Source organism: Anomalospiza imberbis, chromosome 16 (genome assembly GCF_031753505.1).
Source record: "Anomalospiza imberbis isolate Cuckoo-Finch-1a 21T00152 chromosome 16, ASM3175350v1, whole genome shotgun sequence".
Taxonomy (NCBI): domain Eukaryota; kingdom Metazoa; phylum Chordata; class Aves; order Passeriformes; family Viduidae; genus Anomalospiza; species Anomalospiza imberbis.
The window spans coordinates 2,018,122-2,043,461 of NC_089696.1; the positions used below are offsets into that span (position 1 = coordinate 2,018,122).

The 25,340-nt window shown below is 53.2% G+C and overlaps 2 protein-coding genes across 8 annotated transcripts in view; one reads left to right on the top strand and one right to left on the bottom strand.

The window, feature by feature from the left end:
* WDR24 (WD repeat domain 24) overlaps positions 1-25,340 on the top strand; it is a 249,235-nt gene that overhangs the window by 70,746 nt on the left and 153,149 nt on the right. The gene's annotated exons all lie outside the window — the stretch shown is intronic.
* Positions 428-25,116, bottom strand: CFAP70 (cilia and flagella associated protein 70). 7 transcript variants are annotated; one of them, XM_068206493.1, is made up of 27 exons: positions 24,787-24,842; positions 24,051-24,165; positions 21,676-21,862; positions 21,287-21,382; positions 20,884-20,963; positions 19,669-19,842; positions 19,094-19,276; positions 18,592-18,683; positions 17,448-17,547; positions 16,286-16,420; positions 14,165-14,299; positions 12,994-13,085; positions 11,305-11,365; positions 9,923-10,114; positions 9,190-9,321; positions 8,250-8,375; positions 7,594-7,727; positions 7,380-7,495; positions 7,069-7,224; positions 6,072-6,167; positions 5,312-5,388; positions 4,431-4,583; positions 2,934-3,095; positions 2,681-2,770; positions 1,625-1,726; positions 771-818; positions 429-545 (listed from the first exon to the last, which is right to left on the bottom strand). In XM_068206493.1, exons 2-27 carry the CDS (start codon positions 24,159-24,161, stop codon positions 465-467), a joined length of 3,111 nt encoding a protein of 1,036 aa, XP_068062594.1. In that variant the 5' UTR covers positions 24,162-24,165; positions 24,787-24,842; the 3' UTR covers positions 429-464. The 7 variants fall into 7 exon arrangements, 6 of the variants coding, with proteins under 6 accessions (XP_068062589.1, XP_068062591.1, XP_068062590.1 ...); XM_068206488.1 differs by lacking the exon at positions 24,787-24,842 and having other exon boundaries at positions 428-545; positions 2,934-3,050; XM_068206490.1 differs by lacking the exons at positions 16,286-16,420; positions 24,787-24,842 and having other exon boundaries at positions 428-545.

Genomic DNA, 25,340 nt, shown 5'->3' on the forward strand with positions numbered 1-25,340 from the left:
CCAAACGCACAAGCCCCTCACCGCCGGCACCCCCGTGCTCCAGAGGTCCCCCATCCCCGGCGCCCAGCCCGCACTCCGGTGACGCCCCCGTTACCGCTGTGCTCCCAACCCCGCCGGAGCTGCCCCAGCCGCGGCGACGCCGCCGGCACCCCCGTGCTCCGAACCCTCATCCCCGGCGATGCCTGGGTTCCGCCACCCCCGTGTCCCCCCGTGTCCCCCCCGTGTTCCCCCGTGTCCCCCCCGTGTCCCCCACCTGCCGCCATGGCGCGCGCCGCCGGATCAACCGTCCCGCGCGGCCGCAGCCAATCAGCGGCGCGCTACCGCCTGTCACGTGACCACATCCCGCCCCCAGCCCCGCCTCCCGGGCGCTGACCACGCCCCCCGCCCCTCCCCGCGGTCGCGACGCGATCGCGACAGAGCCGGGCACGAGCGCTCGGGGCGAGGTGGCTTTATGTGCCCGGGGCTCAGAGCGAAGGGTCGCCGAAGCCGAAGCGGTGCTGGGCGGCGCGGATCTCCCGCAGCAGCGCGTCGTTCTGCAGGCCGAGCTGCGGGAAAGGGGAGCGGGGTCAGGGCCGGGCTGCGCGGGACTGCCCGGGAGATACGGGGCTGTTCGGTGGCTCGGCTGCGACACCGGCGGGACGGGGATCGTCCCGCGGCACCGCCGCACACCCCAGCTGGGAAGGGAGCCGGGTGAGCGGTTGCGGCTGGCCGCAGCCCCGCCCGCCCCGCAGGGCACGGACACGGACACGGACACGGACACGGACACGGACCTTGACGGTGTATTTGTAACACTGCTCTGCCTCCAGCTGCCGCCCGCCCTGCAACACACAGCACCGGGGAGCAAATCCTGGGGTGGGTCCGGCAGGAAAAGACCCCCGAGACCATCAAATCCACCCATTCTCCCAGCACTGCCAAGGCCACCACCGACCCGTGTCCCCAAGTGCCACATCCACACGGCTTTTAAATCCCCCAAGGCATAGGGACCCCACCACTGCCCCAAGCAGCTGTGCCAGTGCTTGACCACCCTTCCCATGAAGGAATTTTCCCAATACCCAACCTAAACCTCCCCAGGCACAGTTGGTGTCATTTCCCCTTGTCCTGTCCCTGTTCCCTGGGAGCAGAGCCCAACCCCCCCGGCTGTCCCCTCCTGTCAGGAGCTGTGCAGAGCCACAAGGTCCCCCCTGAGCCTCCTTTTCTCCAGGCTGAGCCCCTTTCCCAGCTCCTTCAGCCCCTCCTGGGGCTCCAGCCCCTTCCCAGCTCTGTTCCCTTCCCTGGACCCACTCCAGCCCCTCCGTGTCTGTCCTGTCATGAAGGGGCCCAGACCTGGTCCCAGGATTTAGGGTGCCTCAGCAGTGGCCGGCACCCCAGGAAAGACGTGGGATCTCTGTGAAATGACATTTGTAAGAAGCTCAGCAGGGAGGACATGCCCTGGGGCAGTCAGTGCCTGAGGGTGCTGCTTTTGCCATCCGAGCACTCTCTTTCCCCGAGAACAGCCCCCAAAATTTTTATCTCAGAGCTCTAATCAGCTCTTCAGGTTCATGAGCAGATGCCAACCCCCCCACCAGCCCAATAAACCCCCCCATAAACCCCCACTCCATCAGGCTGGCAGGGGCTGGGCACTCACCTGCAGGCAGATGAGGGCAAGATATCCCCACACTTCAGCGTTGGTGTTATTTAGGGCATTGGCTTCAGAGAGAGCATCTTCTGCTTCCAGCATCTCTTCCAGCTTGAGGGAGAGAAGGAGAGGCATGGACAAATGGCAAAGAGCAGGCAGAACGGGCTACCCAACTGAACAGGCATTGCTCTAACAGCAGAAAAAATCAGTGCAACACAAGCTCCCAGGAGGCCTTCCCTGAGAGAAACATGGGGGAAAGGATTTAGGGCACAGACAAGGAGTTATCCTCAGTGCCAGAGCATCCAGATCTCCAGTCTGGAGCAGGAGCTTCCCACTGCTGATCCCCATGGGATCACACACTATTTCTAAATTAGCCTCCAGCTGTAAGGAAAGCAGCACAAACCCCTTCACCTCCAGGAACTGAGTGATCCAGCTCCATGAGGAAACATGGCTGTGTTCCTGCTCCCTATTCCTGCCATGCAGCAGCTCTGGGCATGCAGGGGTACCTGGTGCCCAGGCCAACACTCACCTCACTAACCAGGAGGTAAACATTTGGCCAAGTGGGAAACAGAAGTTCAAATTCCTTCCCTGATTGCTTCCTCAGCCAAAATCCCTTGGAGGAACCTGGCAAGGTATCCCTTGGGGAGATACTGCACTGCTGGTGGCTTGGCAGCCCTTCAGAAGTGCTGGATTCCCTTGGACACGGAAAACACCGAGATTCCTGCCTGCTGACATCCCACTCAGGTCCTTGGTGACATGCAGGTCATGTGCAGGCAGGAACTTGGAGCAAAGCCCAGATTGTTTGCCGTGACACCCTGGGGAAGGAGGTGCTGGCAGGAGCTGGGATGAGGGGAAAGGATGGCTGTTCCCAGAGCAGGGGCTGAAGGTGACAGCAGCCGGGTGCCACACAGGGGCTGTCACAGCACACAGGACACGATGGCCTTTGGGAGCACTGGCTCACAGGCAGCCAAGAGTTGCTTTAAACAAGGGGATCCTGCAAAAGCCAAGCCCTGTGTCCCACGCCACCGAGTGAAGGCCAGAGGGCATGAAGGCAGCTGCACTCACCCTGTAGCAAGCGATGCCCACGCCCAGCCAGGTGAGACAGGAGGCAGAGTTGTCACAGGCGAGCAGGTAGATGTGCTTGGCCCGGCCGTACTGCCAGGAGAGAGACAGACACATCCCTCTGCATCACTCCACAGACAGGGGTTTGCCAAACACCCTGTTTCCATGGGGCTCAGACACCCACTGGCCCCACTGCTGCTGCAGGAGTGATTTGTTTTGTGGTAACTTCCCCTCCACAGCCCTGCTGGCTCCTCACCTCTTTCTCTTCCAGGTAGATGGAGCCCAGGCGCAGGTAGACAAAGTGCATATCCACAGCATCCTCCACAAAGCTGATGACCCGCTCGTAGCACTCCTTTGCATTGTCAAAGTCCTTCTGCAGGTAGCACAGGTGCCCTTTCTGAGCCCAGACATTTGGATTCTGTGCACCAAAAACCAGGAGTGAGACACGGATGGGAGAAACACCTGAGAGGGGGGGCTGGGACACTGCCAGCAGCAGAAAGGAGGAGCTGAGCAGTGTTTCATTGTGTTATCACAGCTCCCTGTGCAGTGCTCTAGGCTGGGGATGGTGTGGCTGGAAGCTGCCTGGTGGCAAAGGAAGGACCTGGGGCTGCTGGTTGGCAGCAGCTGAACCTGAGCCAGGTGTGCCCAGGTGGGCAAGCAGGCCAATGGCCCCTGGCCTGTGTAAGCCATGGTGTGGCTGGCAGGAGCAGGGCAGGGCTCGTGGCCCTGTGCTGGACACTGGGGAGGCCACAGCTCCAGTGCTGTGTCCCGTTGTGGGCCCTTCAATGGTGGGGGGACATTGAGGGGCTGGAGTGGGTGCAGGGAAGGGAACAGAGCTGGGAAGGGGCTGGAGCACCAGGAGCAGCTGAAGGAGCTGGGAAAGGGGCTCAGCCTGGAGAAAAGGAGGCTCAGGGGGGCCCTTCTGGCTCTGTGCAACTCCTGACAAGAGGGGACAGCTGGGGGGGTTGGGCTCTGCTCCCAGGGAACAGGGACAGGATGAGAGGAAACAGCCTCAAGTTATGCCAAGACAGGTTCAGATCAGGTATTGGGAGAATTCCTTCATGGGAAGGGTGGTCAGGCACTGGCACAGCTGCCCAGAGCAGTGGTGGAATCACCATCCCTGCAGGGATTTAAAAGCTGTGTGGATGTGGCACTTGGGGACATTGTTTAATTGTGAACATGGTGGTGCTGGGGAATGGTTGGTTTTGATGATCTCAGAGGGCTTTTCCAACCTAAACTATTCCATGATTCTGTGATATCAGGGTGGGATTTATGGAGAGAGTTAAGGTCAGTAGGCTGCCTGCAGGACACCAGCAATGGGATCCCCCTCCAGCTCCCTGCCCAGTGTCCTGCCTGCACACAGCATTCCCAGGTGTCATCTTCCTCCTGCCTTCCTTTCAGTCTGCCTCCCCAAAGCCACCTTCCTTGCAGAGAGCTCAATAGCAACCTTGTTTGCCATGAAACAGAACCCAGCTCCCCCACCCAGGGACAGAGGATCAGGATATACCTATTGAGAGAGAAAAGAAAGGCAGATGCTGCAGAGGAAAAGGCAAAGACAGGCTCTGAGATGCTGCCTGCCTGTGCAGGGAGGGACAGGAGGCTGTGACAACGGGATAACAAAGAGAGCAGTGCTGCAGCCACAGCCTGGTGTGACCGCCTCCCACGGAAATGCTCTGGACTAGCACTGGGATGGTAAAGTGGGAATGAAGCAGGGGCTCTGGGTTCTCACACACCGGCACTGCACGGGAATTACCAGGGGGTCGATGCCAACGGCCTCGCACAGACATTTCTCACATCTGGGGAAGTCTTCCTGCAGCATGTAGGTCCAGGCCAGTGCCAGGTAGTAGGCACAGGTGGGGCCTCCCTGAAGGCTCAGCAGCTCGTGGGCCAGTGCCTTGTGAACAAACTGGGGAGGAACAGCACAGCTGGTGGTTAGGAGTGCAGGGACACCATGGACACCCCAGCAGGACAGGGCAGGAGAGCTGGCTGACACCTCTGACTTCCACAAACAGAAAAGATAAAGGAAATTTCTTTTTCCCCTCTTTTGAGTGTTGGTCTAGTGGAAGGTATCCTTGATCTAGTGGAAAATGTCTCTGCCCATAGCAGGGGGTTGAAATGAGATGAACGTCAAGGTCCCTTCCAAACCAAATCATTCCAGGATTCCCTTTAGTTGCTTTAAGCAACTCTTTCTGCCATGTCAAATTTAGGCAGGCAGCACAATGTGGCAGCCAGAGAGGTCCCAGAGATGACTTGGTAGGACAGGCACATTCCACAGTTGATACAGAAATCACTCCAACATATACAAGTGTCTGAATCAAAGGAGTTCAGGCATCTTGGAAGCACCACAACAATGGATCCCATCTCTGAATGCACAGGGAAGAGCACCCTGCACCATTTCTAAGCTGGCTGTTCCTCTGCAGCAGGCAGTGCTGGGCTGTGTGTCCACAGCCAGCATTGTGGGCTCCATACGCTGCCTGGCAGCACTTTTGCATCTCTGGGCAGTGGTGGCTTTGCTCCCTCTTGTGCTCAGCCTCTGGAGTAGCCATGGCTCATTCCCTGAGGCCCAGAAAGGGGCTGGCTGGAGCTCTTTGGGAATAAACCAGCCTCCCTCCCCACTCCTCCTGCTAAACTGACCCGGACAGCATTGACTTTCATCAGGAATTCCACTGTCTTCATGAAGATTGTGCAGGGAGGTGGCTGAGGTGCTGGAGCTGCAAGAAAATGTGTCTCTGTCAGTCCCAAAGTGGGGTTTTTATTTCTGGAGCCAAAGCAGGTCCTGACATCCCAATGGGGACAGAAAAATCCCTGCAACATGGAGCAAAACGCAGGAAGTGGCAAGGGAGGCTGAAGAAGGGATTAACCCAGCATTTCTCTCTGAAGGGCTTAAGTTTTGTAGGAGAACTGAAAAGAAGTTACACTCTTCACCCACTAATTTTCCAGTCCAAACCCAGATGAAAAAAGGTGGAAATTTATGAATGAGGGTTGTCAGAGACAACTACAGCGAGGCTCCTGCCTCCCCAAACCAACCAGGGGGCCCTGAGGCACCCAGCACTGCCATTTCCAGCACCACTGGGGCTGTGGAGGAGGCAGATCCCACACCACACAACCAGAGGGGATCCCTAGGGACACTTTAAGAGCTGGCATCTCAGGAGGAAGAAGAGGAAGGTGCAGGGTGCAGTGATGTGTGGGAGAGAGCTGCATTCACCTGCTGGCTGTCCATCCTGAGATGTGCTGCTCTGAAAATCAGAGTGAACCTGCTTTGCCCGCAGATTTCCTTGGCTCAGGAGAGACAGCAGGCCTTGGCAGCACAGGGGCCATGGCTCATTGCTCCCACATTATTCCCCACCATTCCCACAGGACCAACTCCCAGCTCTCCATGTCCCCATTCCCAAACCTTCCGGGGCTTCCTGCACTGCTGTAGCCTCTTCCTTGGATGTCACATCCTTCATGACCTCTGGTGGTTTGTCAGCTGAGCCATCTGGAATCTTCTCTGGAATGAAACCCCCAACAACTATTAGGTGGAAAGCTATATACTTCCCAGTTTAAAACATGATTCCAAAAAAAAAAAAAAAAGAGAAACAAAATATAAAAGATCTATCAGGTTTTCAAAACTGGCTGGGAAGAAATTTCTATGCAGGAGGCAATACCTGGGGCTGGGGTTTTTAGCACAAGATTACCATGTGAAGCCAGAAACAGGTGTAAATGAGAGGCAGGATGAGAGGAAACAGCCTCAAGTTGCACCAGGGAGGTCTACATTCAATGATAGCAAAAAAATTTTTTCGCAGAAAGCGTGGTCAGGCATTGGAACAGGCTGCTCAGGACAGTGGTGGAGTCCCCATCCCTGGAAGTGTTCAAAAGCCATGTGGATGTGACAGCTGGGGATATGGGCTAGTGGTGAACACAGCAGTGCTGGGTTAACAGTTGGACTTGATTTTGGAGGTCCTTTCCAGCCTTAGTCATGCCATGATTCTATGAATATCCCGTTCCTCATAATCAGAAGGGACAAAAACCTGCATGTGTCACGAGCCTGCCTGCCTGAGGCACTGTGCATGAGTGGTGATAATGTTAAAAATAAAGCCAGTCAGCATTTCCTGCAGTCTGGCCAAGTATTTGGGACTCAGGACAGACAGTCTCAGCTCAGGCTGAACTCGGAGGGGCTCCAAAGGAAGCCTTGGCCTCAGGGTCACTGCCAAGCAGCTGGTTTGCCCTTTGGATTGCTGTGTTGGGAACTCACAGTGACAGCTTCCATGGAATTCTGTTCTAGCTCACAGTCCTCATCTTCTACCTTTACCCTTTGTACTTCACCTCTTAAAAACTCTCCTTCCACTGTTCACCACAAGGATCCACCCCTCCTTGCTGGTGTCAGGGCACCTCCTGGGTTTGCCTGTTACCTGGGTCTGTGCTGGGAGAACTGGGCTTTTTCCCTTCTCCCTCAGCAGCCGCAAGGATTCTCCTCTCCTCCTCAAGCTGTGCTCGCAGGAGCTTCTTAGCCTCACGGAAGTTCCTTTCTGCCTGAATGTAACTATTCTGCATCTCATAAAACAAACCTGTGGGAGAGACAGAGCAGCATCAGCAGACACCCAAAGGAAGCAAAATCCTTCCCTTAGCCCTCAGCTTGGAGCAGGGAGAAGAGGACTGGGGGCAGGAACAATGCTTGGCTCTACAGGAATACCTTGAGCATCAGACTGGCTTGGTTTTGTACCTGAGAGGGTCCAGGCTATGATGCTGGATGGCTCCAAGCAGCAGGCATCCTCAAAGAAAATCTCTGCCTCTTCATAGCGCTGCAGCTTGACAGCCACAATCCCACAGAGCAGCAAGCTGGGGCAGGGGCAGAGCAGTCAGCCTTGCAGCCCCAGCAGTGGTGTGGGGGATACACTCCACACCCTCCCCACCCACCCGCCGGGAGCACTCAGCACCTTTGGATGTGCTGAGGGTCCAGACAAAGGGCCTGCTGGAAGCATTCCAGGGCTTTGGTGGCATCCTCGTACAGGAGGCAGAAGGCTCCATAGTCCAGCCAGGACTGGATGTCGCGCTGGTCCCGAGCTATTCTCTGCACAACAGAGATCATCGCTGCAGTCAGGCTCAGCACATGCCATGGACTGGGAAGACAATTCTGGAATGACCACGGCTTCCCTGGCCACCCCAGCCCAGCTGAGCAGGAATCAAGCCCTTGTCTATCACATGCAAGGGTGCCCCCTAAATGGGATCATGCTGGAAGCCCACTTTGTCTAAGCCTTCTCCACCTAACACTCCTGTCCTCCAGCTCCAGCTGACGCCTCCTAGGGCCCAGTGTCCCCAGAACTGATCCAGCACATCCCATTTTCCCTGGCCTCGAGGCTGGAGTCCTCAGTGACCTGGCCAGGGACAATCTCACATCCTGCAGAGAGCAGCATCTCCCTGGGAAATCCCTCCTAAATCCTACTTCAGCCTGAGTATCCTGGTGACGCTCAGCTCCTTCCTCCCTCCCTCCACCACAGTGGGGCTGTCTGAGCTGTGAGCAGTGGCCCCACTGTGAGGTTGGGCTGTGCCAGTCCACACAGGTGATGGCAGGAAAGATCTGGGGCTCCCTCACCTGCGTGTAGAAGAGAGAGGCCAGTTTCAAGTCCTTGTTGGCTTCAGCTTCACGAGCAAAGAGCAAGAGCTGCTTCCTGGTCGTGTTGGGTGGAGGGGCAGGAGAAACATCTTCCCCAGACAGGAGCTGGTAGGAAAGGAGACAGAGTTAGCCCTGGGGAAGGGAAGAGTGGTTTGTGTGATCCCAGTATGGCAGCAGCACGCCAGCACTGCACACAGTACAGACCAGTATGGCTGGGGCTGGCAGTGGGAAGGGCAAGCTGCTCTGCGGTGGGACACATTCCCATCATTCCCAGGTGCCTCTGCCACACAGGCACAAAGCAATATCAATTTTTACAAGGACATGAAGGGACAGGACAACGGGGAAGGGCTTCCCACTGCCAGAGGGCAGGGTTAGATATTGGAAAGGAATTCTTTCCTGGGAGGGTGAGGAGGCCCTGGCACAGTTTGCCCACAGAAGCTGTGGCTATCCCTGGATCCCTGGAAGTGTCCAAGGCCAGGCTGGGATGGGGTTTGGAGCAACCTGGGGCAGTGGAAGGTGTCCCTCCCCATGGCAGGGGTGGAATGAGATGAGCTTTAAGGTCCCTTTCAACCCAAACCTGTCTGTGATCCTATGATTATTCACAGCATTCCCTAGATCGGGGTGATGATAAACTTCAGTGGGGCCACTCAATGGTGACCCCAGCTACTGCTCTGCCCAGCCAGCCTCACCATGTGCCAGCTACAGCAGCTTTACCAGTGGCATCTCACACAAATCCCAGGATTTTGAACAGTGGGATAAAAAGGCACTGGATCCCTGCCTGGAGTGTGGCTCGTGGTCTACATGTGACAATTCCAGCAGATGAAAGCATGAGCCTTCTTCTACCTTGAAGGCAAAAGTCCTTCACCTGCCCTGGACCCACAGTGAAGCCATGGCCTGAGTCACCCCAATTTCCCCCTACCTTGTTCAGGGCAATGTGCATGTGGTCCACAAGGTACACATAGAGCTCACTAAGGAATGCCTGGAGCTGCTCCTTAGTCTCAAACGCTGTGGTCTTCAGGTATTTCTCCCTCACAATCTTCACCACAGAATACTGTGGAGACAAGGGACGTTGCACAAGGCAGGTTCCCTCCCGTGCCCCCCACCAGCTCTGTAATCAGACAGAGACAGAGCCTGAAGCTCCAACTTAGTTCTGAGAAATAAATCCATCCAACCACTGATAAAAGCAAAAAAGAAAGCAAGCAAGGGGGATTTCCTTTCCCACCTTCCTGACACAGTCTTTAGGGACAGCATGTGGATAGCTCATCTTCTCAGAACAGAGAGGGGGTCTCCAGGAAGAGTGTGGCTGAGGCTGAGCAGCTGAGAGAGTGGAACCTCCTTTCCCTGCCAGGGCAGACTGGGAATGTGAGAGCAGCCAGCTTTGCCTTTCTCAGATTATGAGCATGGGGCCAATGGATGTGAGTAGCTCCCAATGATAGGAAGTGTTCTCTTGGTGTGGGACCAAAGCAGCTTGGTGCCTGCTCCATTAGAGGGGAATCCTGTCCCCTCAGTGCTCACTTCAACAGCTCCAGGTGGCAGGAAAGCATTCTGGAGCACCACATCATCCTGAGTTACCACCACAGAGCAGCAGTTCTTCACTGAGAAATGTCTGGACAAAACAAATAGGGAAGCAAAAAGCACAAAAGAGTCTTCACCTTAAGCTGTTCCTTAAAAGCAAAATATTTCCCAGAGGTATTGAGCTCGTAGTTGAGCTGACGCTTTTGTTCTTCCATGGTTTCGTGGTCCATCACTCCCTGGTCAGGCAGCTGCTTCCCAAAAAGCTCATGGTACTCCCTCAGGATGGCAACAGCAACACTGGTGACACGTTTGTGATAATCTTCCACCACCTAGGAAAGAAATAAATAAATAAATTTCCCAAGCCACTTATGCAATCAACCTTGATATGTATTTGATTTGCCACAGCCCACGCCTCCCATTAACTCCACCTGACTTAAGTCTCAATTAGTCTGTCACACATCCTTTCCTGTCCATGCCTGAGGGCTGAGAAAATATCTGCAGGTAAATATAAAAGAGCTCCTCCCTGCTAGGATTTTCCACCACAACCCAGTATTCCAGTCACTGCTATCTCTCCTACAGCAATATAATTGGCTGTGAGTAAAATGTATCTCATTTACTGGGAGCCTTGAAACCCACGGCCAGCCCTCTTCAGCAGAACCTGTAATCTCCATCATCTTGATCCTCAAAAATTCTTGGTGACCTGAGAAAGGTCAGGGCTGATTCTGTTCAGGTTTGTCTGAGTCTGATGAAGCACAGGGACAAGCACATTTGTCTCTTGTCTGAGACAAGAAACTGTTGGGACTGCCCAGGATATAAATGTAAGGTTCTGGTAGCCTCTTTTCCCAGCATCCCACTTCCTTCGAAACATCCCTCCATGGCTGCCTTCCCTCCCTTTGCTCCATCTCTTCATGGCTTCCCTTTGAATGGGATGTGAACACAAGTGATGAATGGGCTCCCAAGGCACACTGCTTTGGAGATAACCCATACAGAAGTTTCCTTTTCTCTGTATTTCATAGAATATGTTGAATTGGAAGGGATCCACAAGGATCGAGTCCAGATCCTGGCCCTGCACAAACACCCCAACAATCCCACCCTGGGCATCTCTGGGAGCATTGTCCAAATGCTCCTGGAGCTCTGGCAGCCTCAGGGCTGGAGAGCCTGGTCAGTGCCCAGCCACTCTTTTCCTAAAATCCATTAAAACCTCCCCTGACACAGCTCCAGTTGTTCCCTTGGGTCCTGTCACTGGTCACAGACAGCAGAGATTAAAGCTGCCCCTTGTGAGGAAGCTGCAGACCCCAATGATCTCTACCCTCAGTCTCTCTTCTCCAGTCTGAACATTCCAAGTGACCTCACCACTCCATATTGCCCTATCCCCTTCTAGAGTCTTCACCACCTTTGTGGCCCTGCACCCTTGACCTCTTCAAACCTCATCCCCATGTTACTGTGGGCTGAGAATGAAGACTCTGAGGGCAGGGTGGGGTGTCAGAATGGTGGCAAGGCCACAGGCTCTCACACGTACCTTCTTGGCTCCTTCTGTCCGGGGGGGCAGCGCAGGGCGGGGAGGAATCAGCTCCTTGACCCTGTCAGTGAGAGCAGAGGAGAGATCAGCAGATCCACTGCCAGGGATGTTGGCTTGTGGAGTGTGAGGGCTCCACCCTGCCATTGTGTCCTGAGACAGCTCACAGGCACCTGGGAGGAAACCTGAAGTTTCAGTCCAAGAGCGAACAAGTCCCTACAACTGATGGTTGTGGCTTGTCATGACAGGGTTAACATTTATTGCTAACCCAAACTGCTCTCCTGGAGCAGCAGAGCTGTATCTTGGAGCTCCTGCTTCTGCAGAACAGGTGTAAGGAAGGAACCAGCCTGAGGAAAGCTCTGTAGAATTTGGTCACTAAACAGCCCACACCACCCAATCCATCAGTTCCAACGTCGCCCAGTTTGGCTGTGGCACCCTCGGCCACACATCGACCCCAGACACCAACCTCAGAGCCCAGACACCACCCAGCCCTGCCTGGGCCTCTGTGGAGTTACAGTGACTTTCCATTAGGATTAGCATATCTTTTAACTAGGATTTTATTAAGGTAAGGGTGACTGAGCACTGGAGCAGGATTCTCTGTGGAATCTCCTTCCCTGGATATACCCAAAAACCATCTAGGCAAAGAGTAACGTGCTCTGGGGAACCCCACTTGAACATGAACATTGGTCTAGGTGACCTTCAGGGGTCCCTTGCAAACGGAATCATTTTGGGATTCTGGAATTAAAATCCCTGGTGCCAAACCAGCCTTAATAATTTAAAATTTTTTCAACATTTGCTGCTTGCTGGACTCCAGAACACCCTCAGTCCTCAGAACATGATCCATCCCACCAAGCCAAGATCCCACAGGCCTTGTTCAGGTGCACACAAGCAAGGAGGAGTGACAGTGAATCCACACACATTGCAGAAGAGTAGAAATGTATAAAGTAGGCCAGGAAGAGGTCTGTTCTGAGAGGGGTTCACCTTCCTCAGCCTGCTCCTCCAGGGAGCAGTGAGGACAACACATATATCTTCAATGAATGGATGACATTTCTGTTTGAGAGATATAAACCTGCACCTCTTATACCTTATTCATCTGCTGCATTTTTTTTTTATTATTCCATAAATTAGATGTTTTATGCCTTTCTAACCCATAACACAGCAGGGCTGCCACTGGACAGGAACTGAAGTCTCAAGGCAGCAGAGATGAAAGAGCAGCTCTGCAGCAGAACAACATGAAAACTAACATAAAAGCTGAGGAATGGGTAAAACATTGTGAGAAAACTTCTGGAAAGCTAAAAATGAGAGAATGCTCTGGTGAAGCAACAGCAGCACTACCCAGGGCAGTCCACGCTGATGGCCAGGACTGACCAAGCCACTGAACATCACATGCAAGAGACAAGCACATGGGGATTAGAGGGAAACAAAGCCCAGACAGGAACGCAGACACTGCTGTGCTGCTCTGGTGTCTCTTGTTTTGAGAGGACTGGCAGGGAGATGCCAGCTGGGATGAACAAGTGTTTTCCCAACACACCAGATGCCACGTCTAAAGCAGTCTCGCCAAATCCTCCCCCTGATTCCTGTGGGCTTTGTCTCAGGCCCTCTTTATGGAGGATTCCAAGGGGGGTTTGCTGTACAAGCCTCTCTCCAGCCTGCAGAGAGGAGCTGTCAGCCCCACAGCCCGTCCTTACGCACCGCCGGACCAGCTCCTCCCGCAGCCGCTTTGGGACCAAGGGCCTGTCCAGCTTTATCTCCATCACCAGGAACGTTCCTGCCTCGCTGTATTGCTGTGGAGATAAACGTTGCTCCCTATGTCATGCTGTCTGCAGCCAGTGCTGGCACAGTGAAATACTGAGCACACAGCCACACATCTCCAAACTGCAGAGATCCAGCTTGTTTTATAACCCACCCTCAGAATGAGTTACAGCAGCAAAATCCAGCTCGAGAAACCAGGCTAGGGAAAAGGAGAGAGCCCAGATAATCAATCTGCCTGCAGAATGAATGTGCATTCCAGAGGAAGAAGCCAAAATATGAAGGGATAATTTCAATAAATGCCTGACAATTTACAGAGACCTTCTAGCCCAGTCCCAAGTCTGCTCTCCAGGTGGACGTCACTGGAAGAACTCTGGGACAACATCTACGTAAAATATCCCTTGTCCAACTCACTCTTGAGAAATTTAATTGTGTGAAAGGCGTGAGACACCAGCACAGTGATGCTCTACAGTCTCCCCTTCTCTTTGGAGAGACATAATTACCTGTCCTTCAAGGCTGAGATTTGTGACATTTTCAGATTTTCCAGTGCCATCTGACAACTGGATTTTGGATGGGCTGAGTAACTATTAGGAAAAAGAAAAGATGTCTCTTGTTTCAGACTCAATAAATCTCAAATCTTTGCAAGTTCAGGCAGCACGTCCTAGGATTTCAGATAAGGGAAAGCTGTAGCTTCCTTACAAGCAGCAGCTCCAATCTCTGCTCTCTGTGACCAGTGACAGGACCTGAGGGAATGGCTGGAGCTGTGCCACGGGTGGATTAGGCTGGATGTCAGGGAAAGATTCTTCCCCCAGAGCATGGCTGGGCACGAGCATGGTTGTCGCAATCCCAAGGCTACCAGAGCTCCAAGAGTGCTTGGACAACACTGTCAGGCACAGGGTGGGATTGTTGGGGTGTCTGTGCACAGCCAGGAGTTGGACTCTTGATCCTTGTGGATCCCTTCATTTTGAGAAGATTCTATGGGTCTAGGATAATGAGTATCTCTCAGTTGGCTGAGGCAACTGAGACAACATCCATCCCTGGTTCCTGTGTGTCCCAACTTCCCGTGACACAGTAACAGAGCAACCATGGTGCCATGTGCCTCCCTAGACCTTACCATTGCACTGGAATCTTTCTCTTCCTTATGAGCCATACTGGGAGCAGTTTTGGTAGCAGGAGAGGTGCCCACCCCTTCCTTGGCCAGACTGAGCTGTGACCTGCGATCCCGGAAAATACTGTACTGAATTTTGGTCTGAAAAATAGAGGCAACAGAGAGAATCAAGGGACAAAGCAGGCTTCCTCACTCATTTGCCTTAATCTCTCTCATCACAAAACACACTGTCAGGGTCTTAAATGCCTTAAGAAGTTTTGTAACCTCATTCTCTCCTCCTAGAGTTCAGCTGCTGGTGCTCCAGGCCAGCTCTGATCCTGTGTAGCTGTGAAGCCTCAGGTTAGACTATGAGACACAGTTGGGGTCTCTCCATCTTCCCTCAAAGAGCTGTGTTTTCACTGAGGACTGGCCCTTGATCCTTGCCTGAGATATGTGGTGAACATGTCGGAACCCAGATCCGTGATCCTGAATGCTTGGTGGGATCCTAGACCTGCCTCACAGCTATGGATTTGCCTGGTGATGAGGGCTGCTGGATGAATCTGGCTACTATCACCAGGCCTGCTCCACTCATTTTTTGGGGTCCCCACCTGCCTGACAGCATCTCTTGGCTCCCAGCTCATTTTCTGGTGTGGAGCAGCTTCCCTGACACACATCAGGGAATTGCAAAGAATAGGTTTGTCAGACTGTGTGTTTACACAGTGTTTGACCACCTGGACAGGCTGTTCCCTCCCACACATCCTGGTTACAGGAATTGGGCTAGCAAGAGTTATGGGGAACCTGGGGAGAGGATGGAGCAGCTGTAGGGAAACTTCTTAGACCAAGAGGCAACCCAAAGCACCTGGGGAGTAAGAAGGACTTCACTTGTGACAGATAAGTGGCACTGGACAAGCAGCACTGTGCAGCCAAGGGGTCATTATTCATGGCAGGGAAGCAGAGCCCAGCAGACACACTCTGCCCAGCCCAGCTCTGCAGCAGCCAGTGGGAGCAGGGAGGCAGGATGGAGGGGCTGGAATTCACCCAGGCCCTGCACCTGGACCACAGCCCCACAGGGAACATGCGGGGTAAAACCAGGCTGTACATCTGCCCTCCTGAAACAAGCTCAGGTCTGTTCCAGGAGGGACAGACTGTGGGAAAATGGAGATGTAACTGTCACTCCTAGTAACAGAGAGGGGAAAACGAAAAGACAAATAAACCTCGGTGAGCTGGAGCTGAAAGAGCTCCAGTGACAGCTTTTTTGGTGGTTGCCAGGGGTAACGCAATCCTTTTAAAGCCACTGTTTGCTCTTCCCAGCAACACCGTTCCCTTGCTCATGCTCCCGACTGGGGAGAGTGGATCATGCTGGCATAGGAGGGAGTGGACTGAGATTCAAAGCCTCTCTCAGCCCCCAGACCTGCTCACCCCCGCCCCCCACAGAAATCCCCTGCCTTGGAGAAACCTGCACCTAAAAGCTTGTATCATTACCTTTCTCCATCACCAGAAGGGCACTCAAGGTTCAGATCCAGCTCCAACTAGCACTGTCCACCCTGCCTGCTCCCAAACAACCCCTGCCCACACTGCCTGCTCCCAAACACCCCCAGTTCACCCTGCCTGCTCCCAAACACCCCCAGTTCACCCTGCCTGCTCCCAAACACCCCCAGTTCACCCTGCCTGCTCCTAAACACCCCCAGTTCACCCTGCCTGCTCCCAAACACCCCCTGCCCACCCTGCCTGCTCCCAAACACCCCCAGTTCACCCTGCCTGCTCCCAAATACCCCCAGTTCACCCTGCCTGCTCCCAAACACCCCCTGCCCACCCTGCCTGCTCTCAAACACACCCTGTCTCACTGCCTGCTCCCAAACACCCCCTGCCCACCCTGCCTGCTCCCAAACACCCCCTGCCCACCCTGCCTGCTCCCAAACACCCCCTGCCCACCCTGCCTGCTCTCAAACACACCCTGTCTCACTGCCTGCTCCCAAACACCCCCTGCCCATCCTGCCTGCTCCCAAACACCCCCTGCCCACCCTGCCTGCTCTCAAACACACCCTGTCTCACTGCCTGCTCTCAAACACCCCTCTGTCCACTGTCCCTGCTCCCAAGCCCTCAGTACAAACCCAGCTGCAGTGCTGGAGCAGAGCCTGCTGCTCTCACCTTCTCAAACACTTCGCTGTCCTGGTAGTTAAAGACACGGAAGGCCCCTCGGATCTGCTTCACCCCAGGGCACAGCAAATGCATCATGTTGACATATGCCACACCATGGAAGGCAATCTGCTTGTCCTCATCTCTCTGGAAACACAGAGCAAGGGACTGAGATCTTGAACAGGCTGTTATTCTCCTTAAGGGAACAAGGTCACCAATCTCATTAAAAGAAGGCCACACAGCAAACTGATGCACCTGATGAGCCCATGGTTCTGTCACTGGCACACAGCCGAGACAACCTGGATGAATACACTGGAGTCATTCCATATGTAGAATATTAATTTTATCCCAATTCTTGTGGGGCAGCTTTTCTTTCTAATTCCTGCACTCTGCTGTTCTTCGGGATGGTTTTGTTGAGATACAGCTGGAAGATTATCAGCTGTGTGGTTAGAAATCCAGGTGACCCTACCAGAGTTGTGCATCTCAGGTTGGACAGACACCAAGTGGCTTAGGAGGTGTGGGAGGCCTGGTTAGAATGATCATCATCAGAGCTGTAAAATCCTGGCACTGTGAGTGTTGAACGGGATTTACACCAACTTATATGGCTTTGCCCTGGGATAGATTAGGAGCTCTCACAGAACCATCTGCCAGGAGCAGAACCATTCTCTAAGGGGCTGTTTCTCTGTTAAATCACCCTGGTTTAGATGCAAAAGCATAATTTACCTACAGCCCGAGAAAGAATGCAAGAACTTCCTCAAGCTGTTTCAAAACCCCATTGGCCAAAGATCAGCTCAGTGAATTACTTTTAATTCTCTTCAAAGCCAGGCTGGAGAAGCCTCTGAGACACCTGGTCTAGTGGAAAGTGTCCCTGCCTATGGCAGGGGGTTGGAAGGAGATGGAGTCTGGGGTCTCTTCCAAACCAAACTATTCTGTAATTTTAAAAGCCACCCTCTCCTTGTCCCCTTTCCAACTACCACAGACCATCAGTGAGAGCTATAAGGAAAAAATATGACCCTGTATCTATTCAACAGCCCTATAAAGCTGACTTTCCACGAAGCCTCCTGTTCTCTGACTCACTTTGGCAGCTTCAAGGCTGATTTTGATATCACAAAGGCCTCAAGAGGAAAATGCCTGATAATGCAATGCTATCCCACAAGCCAGACCCCACTTTTACCTTGTCAAGTTTGCTGGCTTTCCCTTTGCCACCTGAGGCCACAGACATCCTGCAGAGCTCCACGGGCCAGTAGCGGCACTCGGCAATGCGCGTCTGCAGGCTGGGCACAAAGCAAATGCAGGATGCACTGAGGAGATGCAGAAACCCAGCTGGAGAGCTCCACCGCCCTCCTTTGTGCCCCAGCAGCTCCTCTTGGCTTTGCTTCACCCTATTCCCTCAGCAAACACCCTCAGGCCATGGGAATACTGATTTGGGGCAGGCTAGGTACATGCTCTGCTCTACCCACTGCTGTGTGCATTTATGGCACAGCCAGCTTTAAAACAAGTGTGAGAGCAACACACTGGGTCTTCTCTCTCCCTCAGTTACTTCAGAAATAAGTAAGAAGGAATGTGATTAACTTTAGTATAAATCCTGAATTGTACACAGCAAGTGGATCCCAAGCTTGCATTCAATGTGGCTAGTGACTCTGACACCAGCAGGCAGGTGGATGGATGTGTAGGGAAAAAAATTTAAAAAATCAAATGAGATAGAAGGGAGTATTTCCACTCAAGAAGAAATTTGGCTGTGAAATGCACAGCCATGATGCAGCTGAGGCCAGAAAATAGCAGGATTCAAAGATAAATGGAACACTCATCCTGATCTTGAGCATATCTGGAGCTGCTAAAGGCAACACTTATTCAATAAAAAAGCAAATGAAGAGTGCCCACATGAGTGAAAGGTTTGAACGTATTTGGGATTCAGTAAAAACTTAAATAGCAGCTCAGAGGAGAGCTGTGGATGCCGCTCTAGTCCATGTCTGCTCACCATAACTGCTGCCCCTTCCTTCAAGCTATGCAGGGACCAGCCCCCAGCCCCAGCTGCTGGCAGCAGGAGAGAGCATTTGTGGCATGGAGACAGCAGCTCCAGACAATTCATCTCTTCCCAGCACAGCAGAATAAAGCTGCTGCCAGCAGTTCAGGGCACTTCAAGAGCCGTGCCCTTGCTCAGGTGAATGCGTGTGGCCAAGAGACAGCCACAGCAGCCATGGGAGGTGAGGCAGAGCCACAGTTTGACCCCTAAGGGGTCTGAGAGCACCTGCATGTGGCAGCTCCTTGCCTCAGGTCGATCTGAGCATGTTCTGGGCTGGGTTGCTCAGGTCCCTTACACGGCCACTGCAGCAGCGTCCAGGAAACAGCGCATTTCCGTGTCCCACACGATTCTCTTTGTGCTCTCAGCCTGGAGCCTGAATTCCTTGTCCTGTGAGAAACAGCGTGCAGTCAAAGCCAAGACAGCAAACTCCACAGCCTGCATCATCCTCAAAAGTGTCCCTGGGAGAGAATGTGAGTCAGACAGAGGTGTCCAAGTGCCCACAGCCAGGCCAGCCCCACAGAGAGGCTGACAGCCTTTCCTGCAGACACCATCAGCGTTAAGTGCCTGGCTCATGGGAGATAACACAGCTCCCAGGCCAGCAGCTCAGTGTGGGTGTTTTCTGGGACCAGACCTGCCACATTCTCCCTTGGGATGTCTCCAGCAGTGAGTCGGCATGTCTGCTGCCCCAGGGGAACCACCTCTGTGCTGGACACTGCACAGTGCCCACCCACCTCCCTCTCATATCAAATCTCTCCAGCCCTCCTTGTTCTCTTTCAAACTTGCCAGTCCTTCCTCACCTCGCTTTTGGTGAGCTCTCCATCCTCATCCTCATAGGGCCCACCAACAATGAAAGAGTCGGGTATGTTCAGAGCAGCAGGGGCCAGGATGGGGCCAAAGGGCCAGTTTTTGGGCCGGGGCAATGGTTCTTTTTCACCATCAGCCTTCAGGATGCCGTTTTTGAAGAGCAATGGCAATTCTTTCTAGAAATACAAGAAAAACAAAGGATTTGCATTTTTAACAGGAGCAGGAGCAAGAGCCAGCTGCTCCAAGCTGGGATAACAAAGCAAAGCAACAGTACAGGGTGCCTGGCTTGGAAAATGCACTCCACCACACGCATACAAAGAATGGAATAAAAATAAAGAGCCACGTGGAAAAAACCCTGCCAGTTTGAATCCAAATCTTTCCAAATAGACCTTTGTTTGTGTTAAAGAAACACATCACGCCACAGAGACTCTGAGATCTCCCGACGAAGGCTGCTGGTGCATAAGCACAGAAGCTGTGCACGCCACATGCCTGGACACTCGTTCCATGGGGTGGGAGAACAACCCAAAGCCAGCCAAACCCCCTGTCACTGTGCTTGGAGCATTCTCACCTCGCCAGCTGCTGGTATTTGCAAGCAAGCCATGTAGTTTTGCTGGGCGTCAGGGGTAAAGGCTTCAGGGACAGAATAAGCTGCCTCCAGCGTGATGCTCAGGAGGTTCCCACTTGAGAACTGGGTGGCAGAGAGCAGGAGCTCTTTGGTGCTCACTGTCACTTCAAGGCCAGCCTGTGAGACAAAGATAAAATCAAGCCAGTAAACAGACAATTATAACTTGCCTGCTCTTAGGGAGAAGCAAGCAGAAACCCAAGGCCAGAACATATAATGTTATCTTGTGCCTCATCTTTGATGTAAAAGAAAACAGCCCAGCACAGGAAAGGAATCTCAGGAGCAATTTGGCTCAGTTGTGGTATTTGTTTGTTTAAATCACAGCCTGGCTGAGGTATGGCACATGCCCCAAGGGCCTCATAAAATGAGCTGTGGAGAAAGAGGCAGGGTCTCATGAAAGGAGCCACAGAGAAAGAACATCAAGGGTGGAAAATGATGCTTTTCCCCTGGTGATTCAGAGAGCCACAGCTGTGCCTCTGCCCTATCTCCATGCTCTGTGTGCAGCCTTTAATTACCTGTCCCAGCCCTGGATGGATGGTGTGTGAGGGAAAACCAGCTGGTCAGCATTTATTACCTGTCCTCCCTAATGAGTACCCCCCACCTTGCTCACTGTGAACTCCTCTTAAACACAGAGCTGTTAATGGGATATCCACCCCTCCAGTTTGCTCCCGGTGCTCACTGCAGGCAGGCTCAGCAGCAAAACTGGACACATTTTCCCAACCTCATACTTCATTCCCTGTTTCAGTCACTGAATACTTTGCAACCTGCTGAATGAATAAGGACCTTGCAGGAAAGGCAGTCAGAGTTTGTACAATAATGGACTCAGACATTTTATCTACAGAAAGACATTTTTATCTAATAAAGCTGGGCAGGTGACCCTGCCACTGCCTTTTGGGGAGTTTTCAGCACTGTGCTTTCCAACTTTGTTATTTTTTGCAGAGCAATTGGGTAGCTGCATACATTAACATTTCCCAGCACGACCTCACCTATCAGAAGGAAGCAGGGACAGACGTCAGAGGGAGCGGGAAAGGCCTCCAAGCCTGTAACATATAGGGCTGTACCACATCCGTGATGAGCCAGGCAGCTGAGTCATGTTCTCCCTCCCATTAGAAAGCAGCAGAGAGCTGAATGAGGGAAGGAACAGTTCCAAATTCCACATACCGTGGCCTCGGGGTGAAGGCTCACTGATGGGGAGGCAGGCACTGCATACAAAGGAGCAAAGACCTTCAGTGAACGCACTCCTGGGAAGAAACAGGAATGAGAACAGCCTGAAGTGAGACCCTCTGCAAAGAATCAGTCATGGAATGTGACTGAGTTGGAAGAGACCTTAAAGATCGTCTTGTTTCAGCTCCTTGCCATGGGCAGAGACACTTTACATGAGGCAAAATCATGGTCTAATTCTGAATGCTGAGCTACCCTCTCTCCCCCTGAGCCAGATTTTGCAGAGCTATGAGGGTTACTGTGTTCAAAGGAGATAAAATCTAGTCAGGGGTCCATAAGCAGAGATCACAAAGTGCCAGGGAGCAGGGAGTGGGCATGGAGGCTGTGAAACTCAGTGTTGTACCTTGCAGCAGAGGTAGAAGGTCCACCACAGCTTGGCCAAGAGGAGTGATTTTCTCTGGTTTTTTCTTCTCCTTTGGCCTCACTTCTAGCACTGTCACTAGGGAGATAAAAAGAGAGGAACTGGCAGAATTCCTTGGACCAGCAGGTCAGGCACCAGGAGGGTCTGTGTGAGCTCTGACACAAGCTCCTCTTCACCTCCCAAGGCTGACAAGCACAGCAAAGCCAAAGGAACATGGGCCAACATGAAAGGGGATTCTTCCAGCTGGCAGAGATGGACAAGAAGTGCTGAGAGCCTCCCACCACTGCTGCTGACGTGCTATTCCTGAACCAGCGACTCCCACAGCGACAGCACCCAGCTCCAAGGTGGGAAATCTGGAACCAGCTACTTACAGAGCAGTGGTTTCTGCACAAGGACATCCAAGCAGTTGGGCCCATCGGGGCTACACTCAAAGCTGGTGCTGAAGTCGTATTCTGCTGTCCCATCTGGCAGCACATCAGTCTTGGAGGAGTCTCCCAGGACTGCTCCATTGTACTCCACACGCACCAACGTAACCAGCACGTTGCTTTTGAGAGTTTTCTGTCAAAAAAAGAGCTCAGAGAGCATCTGGCTCTGCAGCAGCATCCCAGCATCAGAGTTCCTCTGGCAGCAGCTCAGGTCAGTGACCAGGACAGGGCTTATTTCTGGGAGTCTGTTCCACCACAGGAATGAGGAAGAAGAGCAGAGCTTGGCTACACTAAAACCTCACCATTCCCTGTCTTTAGAAGGGAAATTTCCTGTTTCACCATGCTGTGATGCCCCAAAGATTATCAGGAGCTGTGGCAAGGGAGATAGAGAGGTTCAGGCTTCGCCTCAGGAAAGACACACATCTAAAACAAATCCCAAAATACTCCACTGATATTTTTCTATTTCCAGGAAGCTTGAGACCTTTGCTGTCTCCTAAGAAAACAGCTCCTGAACTACAGGGATGAGCTCACAGGACACCTGTGGATGTCCTGAAATGCACAACAGAAAGCAACCTCAAGTTGTGCCAGGGGAGGTTTAGGTTGGATATTAGGTAAAATTTCTTCACAGTAAGGGCAGTCAGGCACTGGCACAGGTTCCTCAGGGAAGTGGGGGAGTTCCCATCCCTGCAAGTGTTCAAAAGACACGTACATGTGGCACTTGGGAATATGCTTTAGTGGCATCCTTGGCAGTGCTGGGTTAAAGGTTGGACTTGATGGTCTCAGAAGCCTTTTCCAACCTAAATGATTCCATGATTCTGTGAAATCAAAGGAAGGGCTCCAGCAAGCTCTTAGGGAGCTCTGCAATTTGTTGTTACACTACCTTCATACCACTTACTTTAATCAGAGATGAAGAAATTCAGATTTTACTTTGAATTTCAAATGTCTAAACAGAGGGGCTTAAACAGAGGGCTGGAGAGGGACAGTGAGGGCACAGCACATGGCAGTGGGGACCCACATGGGCAGCACTGAGCACCTCCACAGCAGAGGAAGTGCTGGGCAGCAGAAACACAGTTTAGCTCTCAATCCACAGAGAAGTGGTTGAACACAAGGACCATTGTACCCAAACCCACTTTTTCCTTAGTGCTGAGCCACAGGGATGCCTAACCTGCCCTCAGCTCCCTCTCTCCCTGTCACTGGGGTAATTAGTTCCATGCTGGTTCTTACACAAAAAGAGATCTCTTTCACTTGGTTTTAATTTTCAGCTCTTCTCACTGTCTCCTTGAGCATACATCCTATGAATGGCTAAACAGAAGAATCCAATTAACCTTTCCCTGTACCATTAATTATCCAAGACTCCTCTCTCATCCTTCTCTACATTGCCTCTAATTAAGCAGATTCCACACTTATAGCTAGAAGTGGATTCCACATTCTTACAGCCAGATTTTTTTTCATACTGTTGCTGTGATTATTGCCCTTTTGTACAGCCCTTTCTCACGGTGGAGCAATCAGAACCTCAAAGCAACATTCCAGATGCAATCAATCCAGCAGTCTTTTCTTCCCAGCATTGTTTATCCTCCTCTCACCTCATACCTCACCTAAGCTGCTGTTTGCTGAATCCATCAGTGTAAGAGGTACTTCAATACTACAGTGTGAAAGCCTCAAGCAGGTGCTTTTGGATTGCTTTTTCTGTCTGCTGCTGGAGCAGAAGCAGGGATTTGCATGTTTTCTGCTTGCAGCAGGAGCTGAGCTTCTCCTCCACATTCCTTCCCAAATGTCAGTTCCTCTGGAAGACTTTAAGGACAGCTGGGTGCATCACATGGAAATCACAGCAGTGGTGGTTTGATTGGCACCAGCTCATAGCCTTGAACTGGATCCACTGCCTTTTTAAAACCAGAGCCACCCTATTGCTTTCAATATGATTTAAACAGCTGGAGCTGGGATGAAAATCTGGCTTTACACCCAAGGTGAGGTCCTTTCACAGGTTTTTGTCTCACTGATCACATTTTTGCTCTGTTCTGCTTAAAAACCCTGCCATTTCCATACAGTTAGAGGAGGCAGAGAGGTACATTTCACCCCGGTATCTCTGGCCTGCTGCTAGGGAGGTGTGTCCCCCAATTTATGTGCCTCACAAGATTTTTTCACTGTGTGAACTCCTCAGCAGGGAGGAGGAAGCCAGTGTGGCATTGCCGAACCTCTGATCCTCCCACCACTCCTTCCTTTAGCCTTATCACCCCCTGCCTGCTCTCACAGGGGATCCCTGTGCACACAGAATTGCTCTGGCCTTGTTTATTAAATTAGTAGAGATATTTTCAGAACTTTACCAGGTCCTGCGCATTCACGACTGTGATCTGTACTGGTATTGGCTGTGACATACTGGGAAGAGCTGCAGCAGCGGGCTCCTTCCTACCAGTCAGCCCCGCAGGGACCTCCATGGCTCTGCAGGAGAAAGAATGAGGAAAGAAACATGAAACTGCTCCATTCCTCTCCCAGATACCTCTGCAGGACACAGCATTGCAGGCTGCAAGCGCTATTCAGGGCTTGGCTGTCAAAACACCATTGAAAGCACAGCGATTTGGCAGTGACGAATCTCTCACGAGGGGCAGGAGGAGGACTGGGAAAAATGTAATGTGAAAATTATCCATCTCTGTAAGCTTCACCCAGCTGCAGCTCCCAGGAAAGGTTTGTTGTGCCAGGCTGCTCTTGGCTCCCAGTACATCCCTGGCTCTCTTTTACTCCCTTTTTAAGTTAATGGTGACCCCATGGACCAAAGGCCGGTGGCCACCAGCCTGGCCCTTCATGGCTCCTAAATGCCGGGGGCACCGGGCTCCTTCCACTCCTCAGGTTCATGAATCCCTCAGGATTCCCTCAGGGCTCCCCAGGGGCCCCATGCCCCTCGTCTCACACCCCCAGGGCCTGGCAGCGCCCTCAGGGCAGCATTGATGGGCTCGGGGCTCCTCTCACCCTGGTGTGGTCCTGCAGCCCCTCACCGACGCTCCGGGGGTCTCACCCACGGGCCTGGCGGTTCTCCTGCCCCAGAATGCTCCTGCAGTCCCTCACCGACAGTTCTAGAGGCCCTCCCGCCCCGGGGGGATCCTGCAGCCCCTCACCGGGAGGGCCGTGCGGTGCCGGGGCTCGAACCTGCGGCTTCCCCGACTCGGCGGAGGGCTCGCGTCCCGTCACCACAGCGACGCGGCTGCTCCCGCAGCACCCCGAAACCTCGCGGGACCCCGGCCCAGCCCCGCGTGCTGGGGGCGTGCCCGTGAGGCCGCGGCCGCCGCCATGCTGGGTGTGGGCAGCCCTCACCAGCCCCCGGTGGGGCGGGGGTCCCCCCGGGCCGTCCCGTGTGAGCTGGCGGTGCTGGACGGCCACCATGTCCCCCTTTGCAGCCTGGCGTGCCCGGCTGCTGCCAGAGCCCGCTGCTGGCCTCCGCCCCGGCTGGCACAGGCCGTGGTGCCCAGGCGGGCGCTCCCTCACACCCCGCTGGGGGCCCTGAGGCGGTGGCAGAGGGGTGCGCGCAGGCCGGGCTGCGGTGGCGTCCCTGTGGCGGGGGCAGCGACTTTGTGTCCCTGTGGTCACAGAGGGTTTGGGCAGCCCCCCGAGCTCCCCGCAGG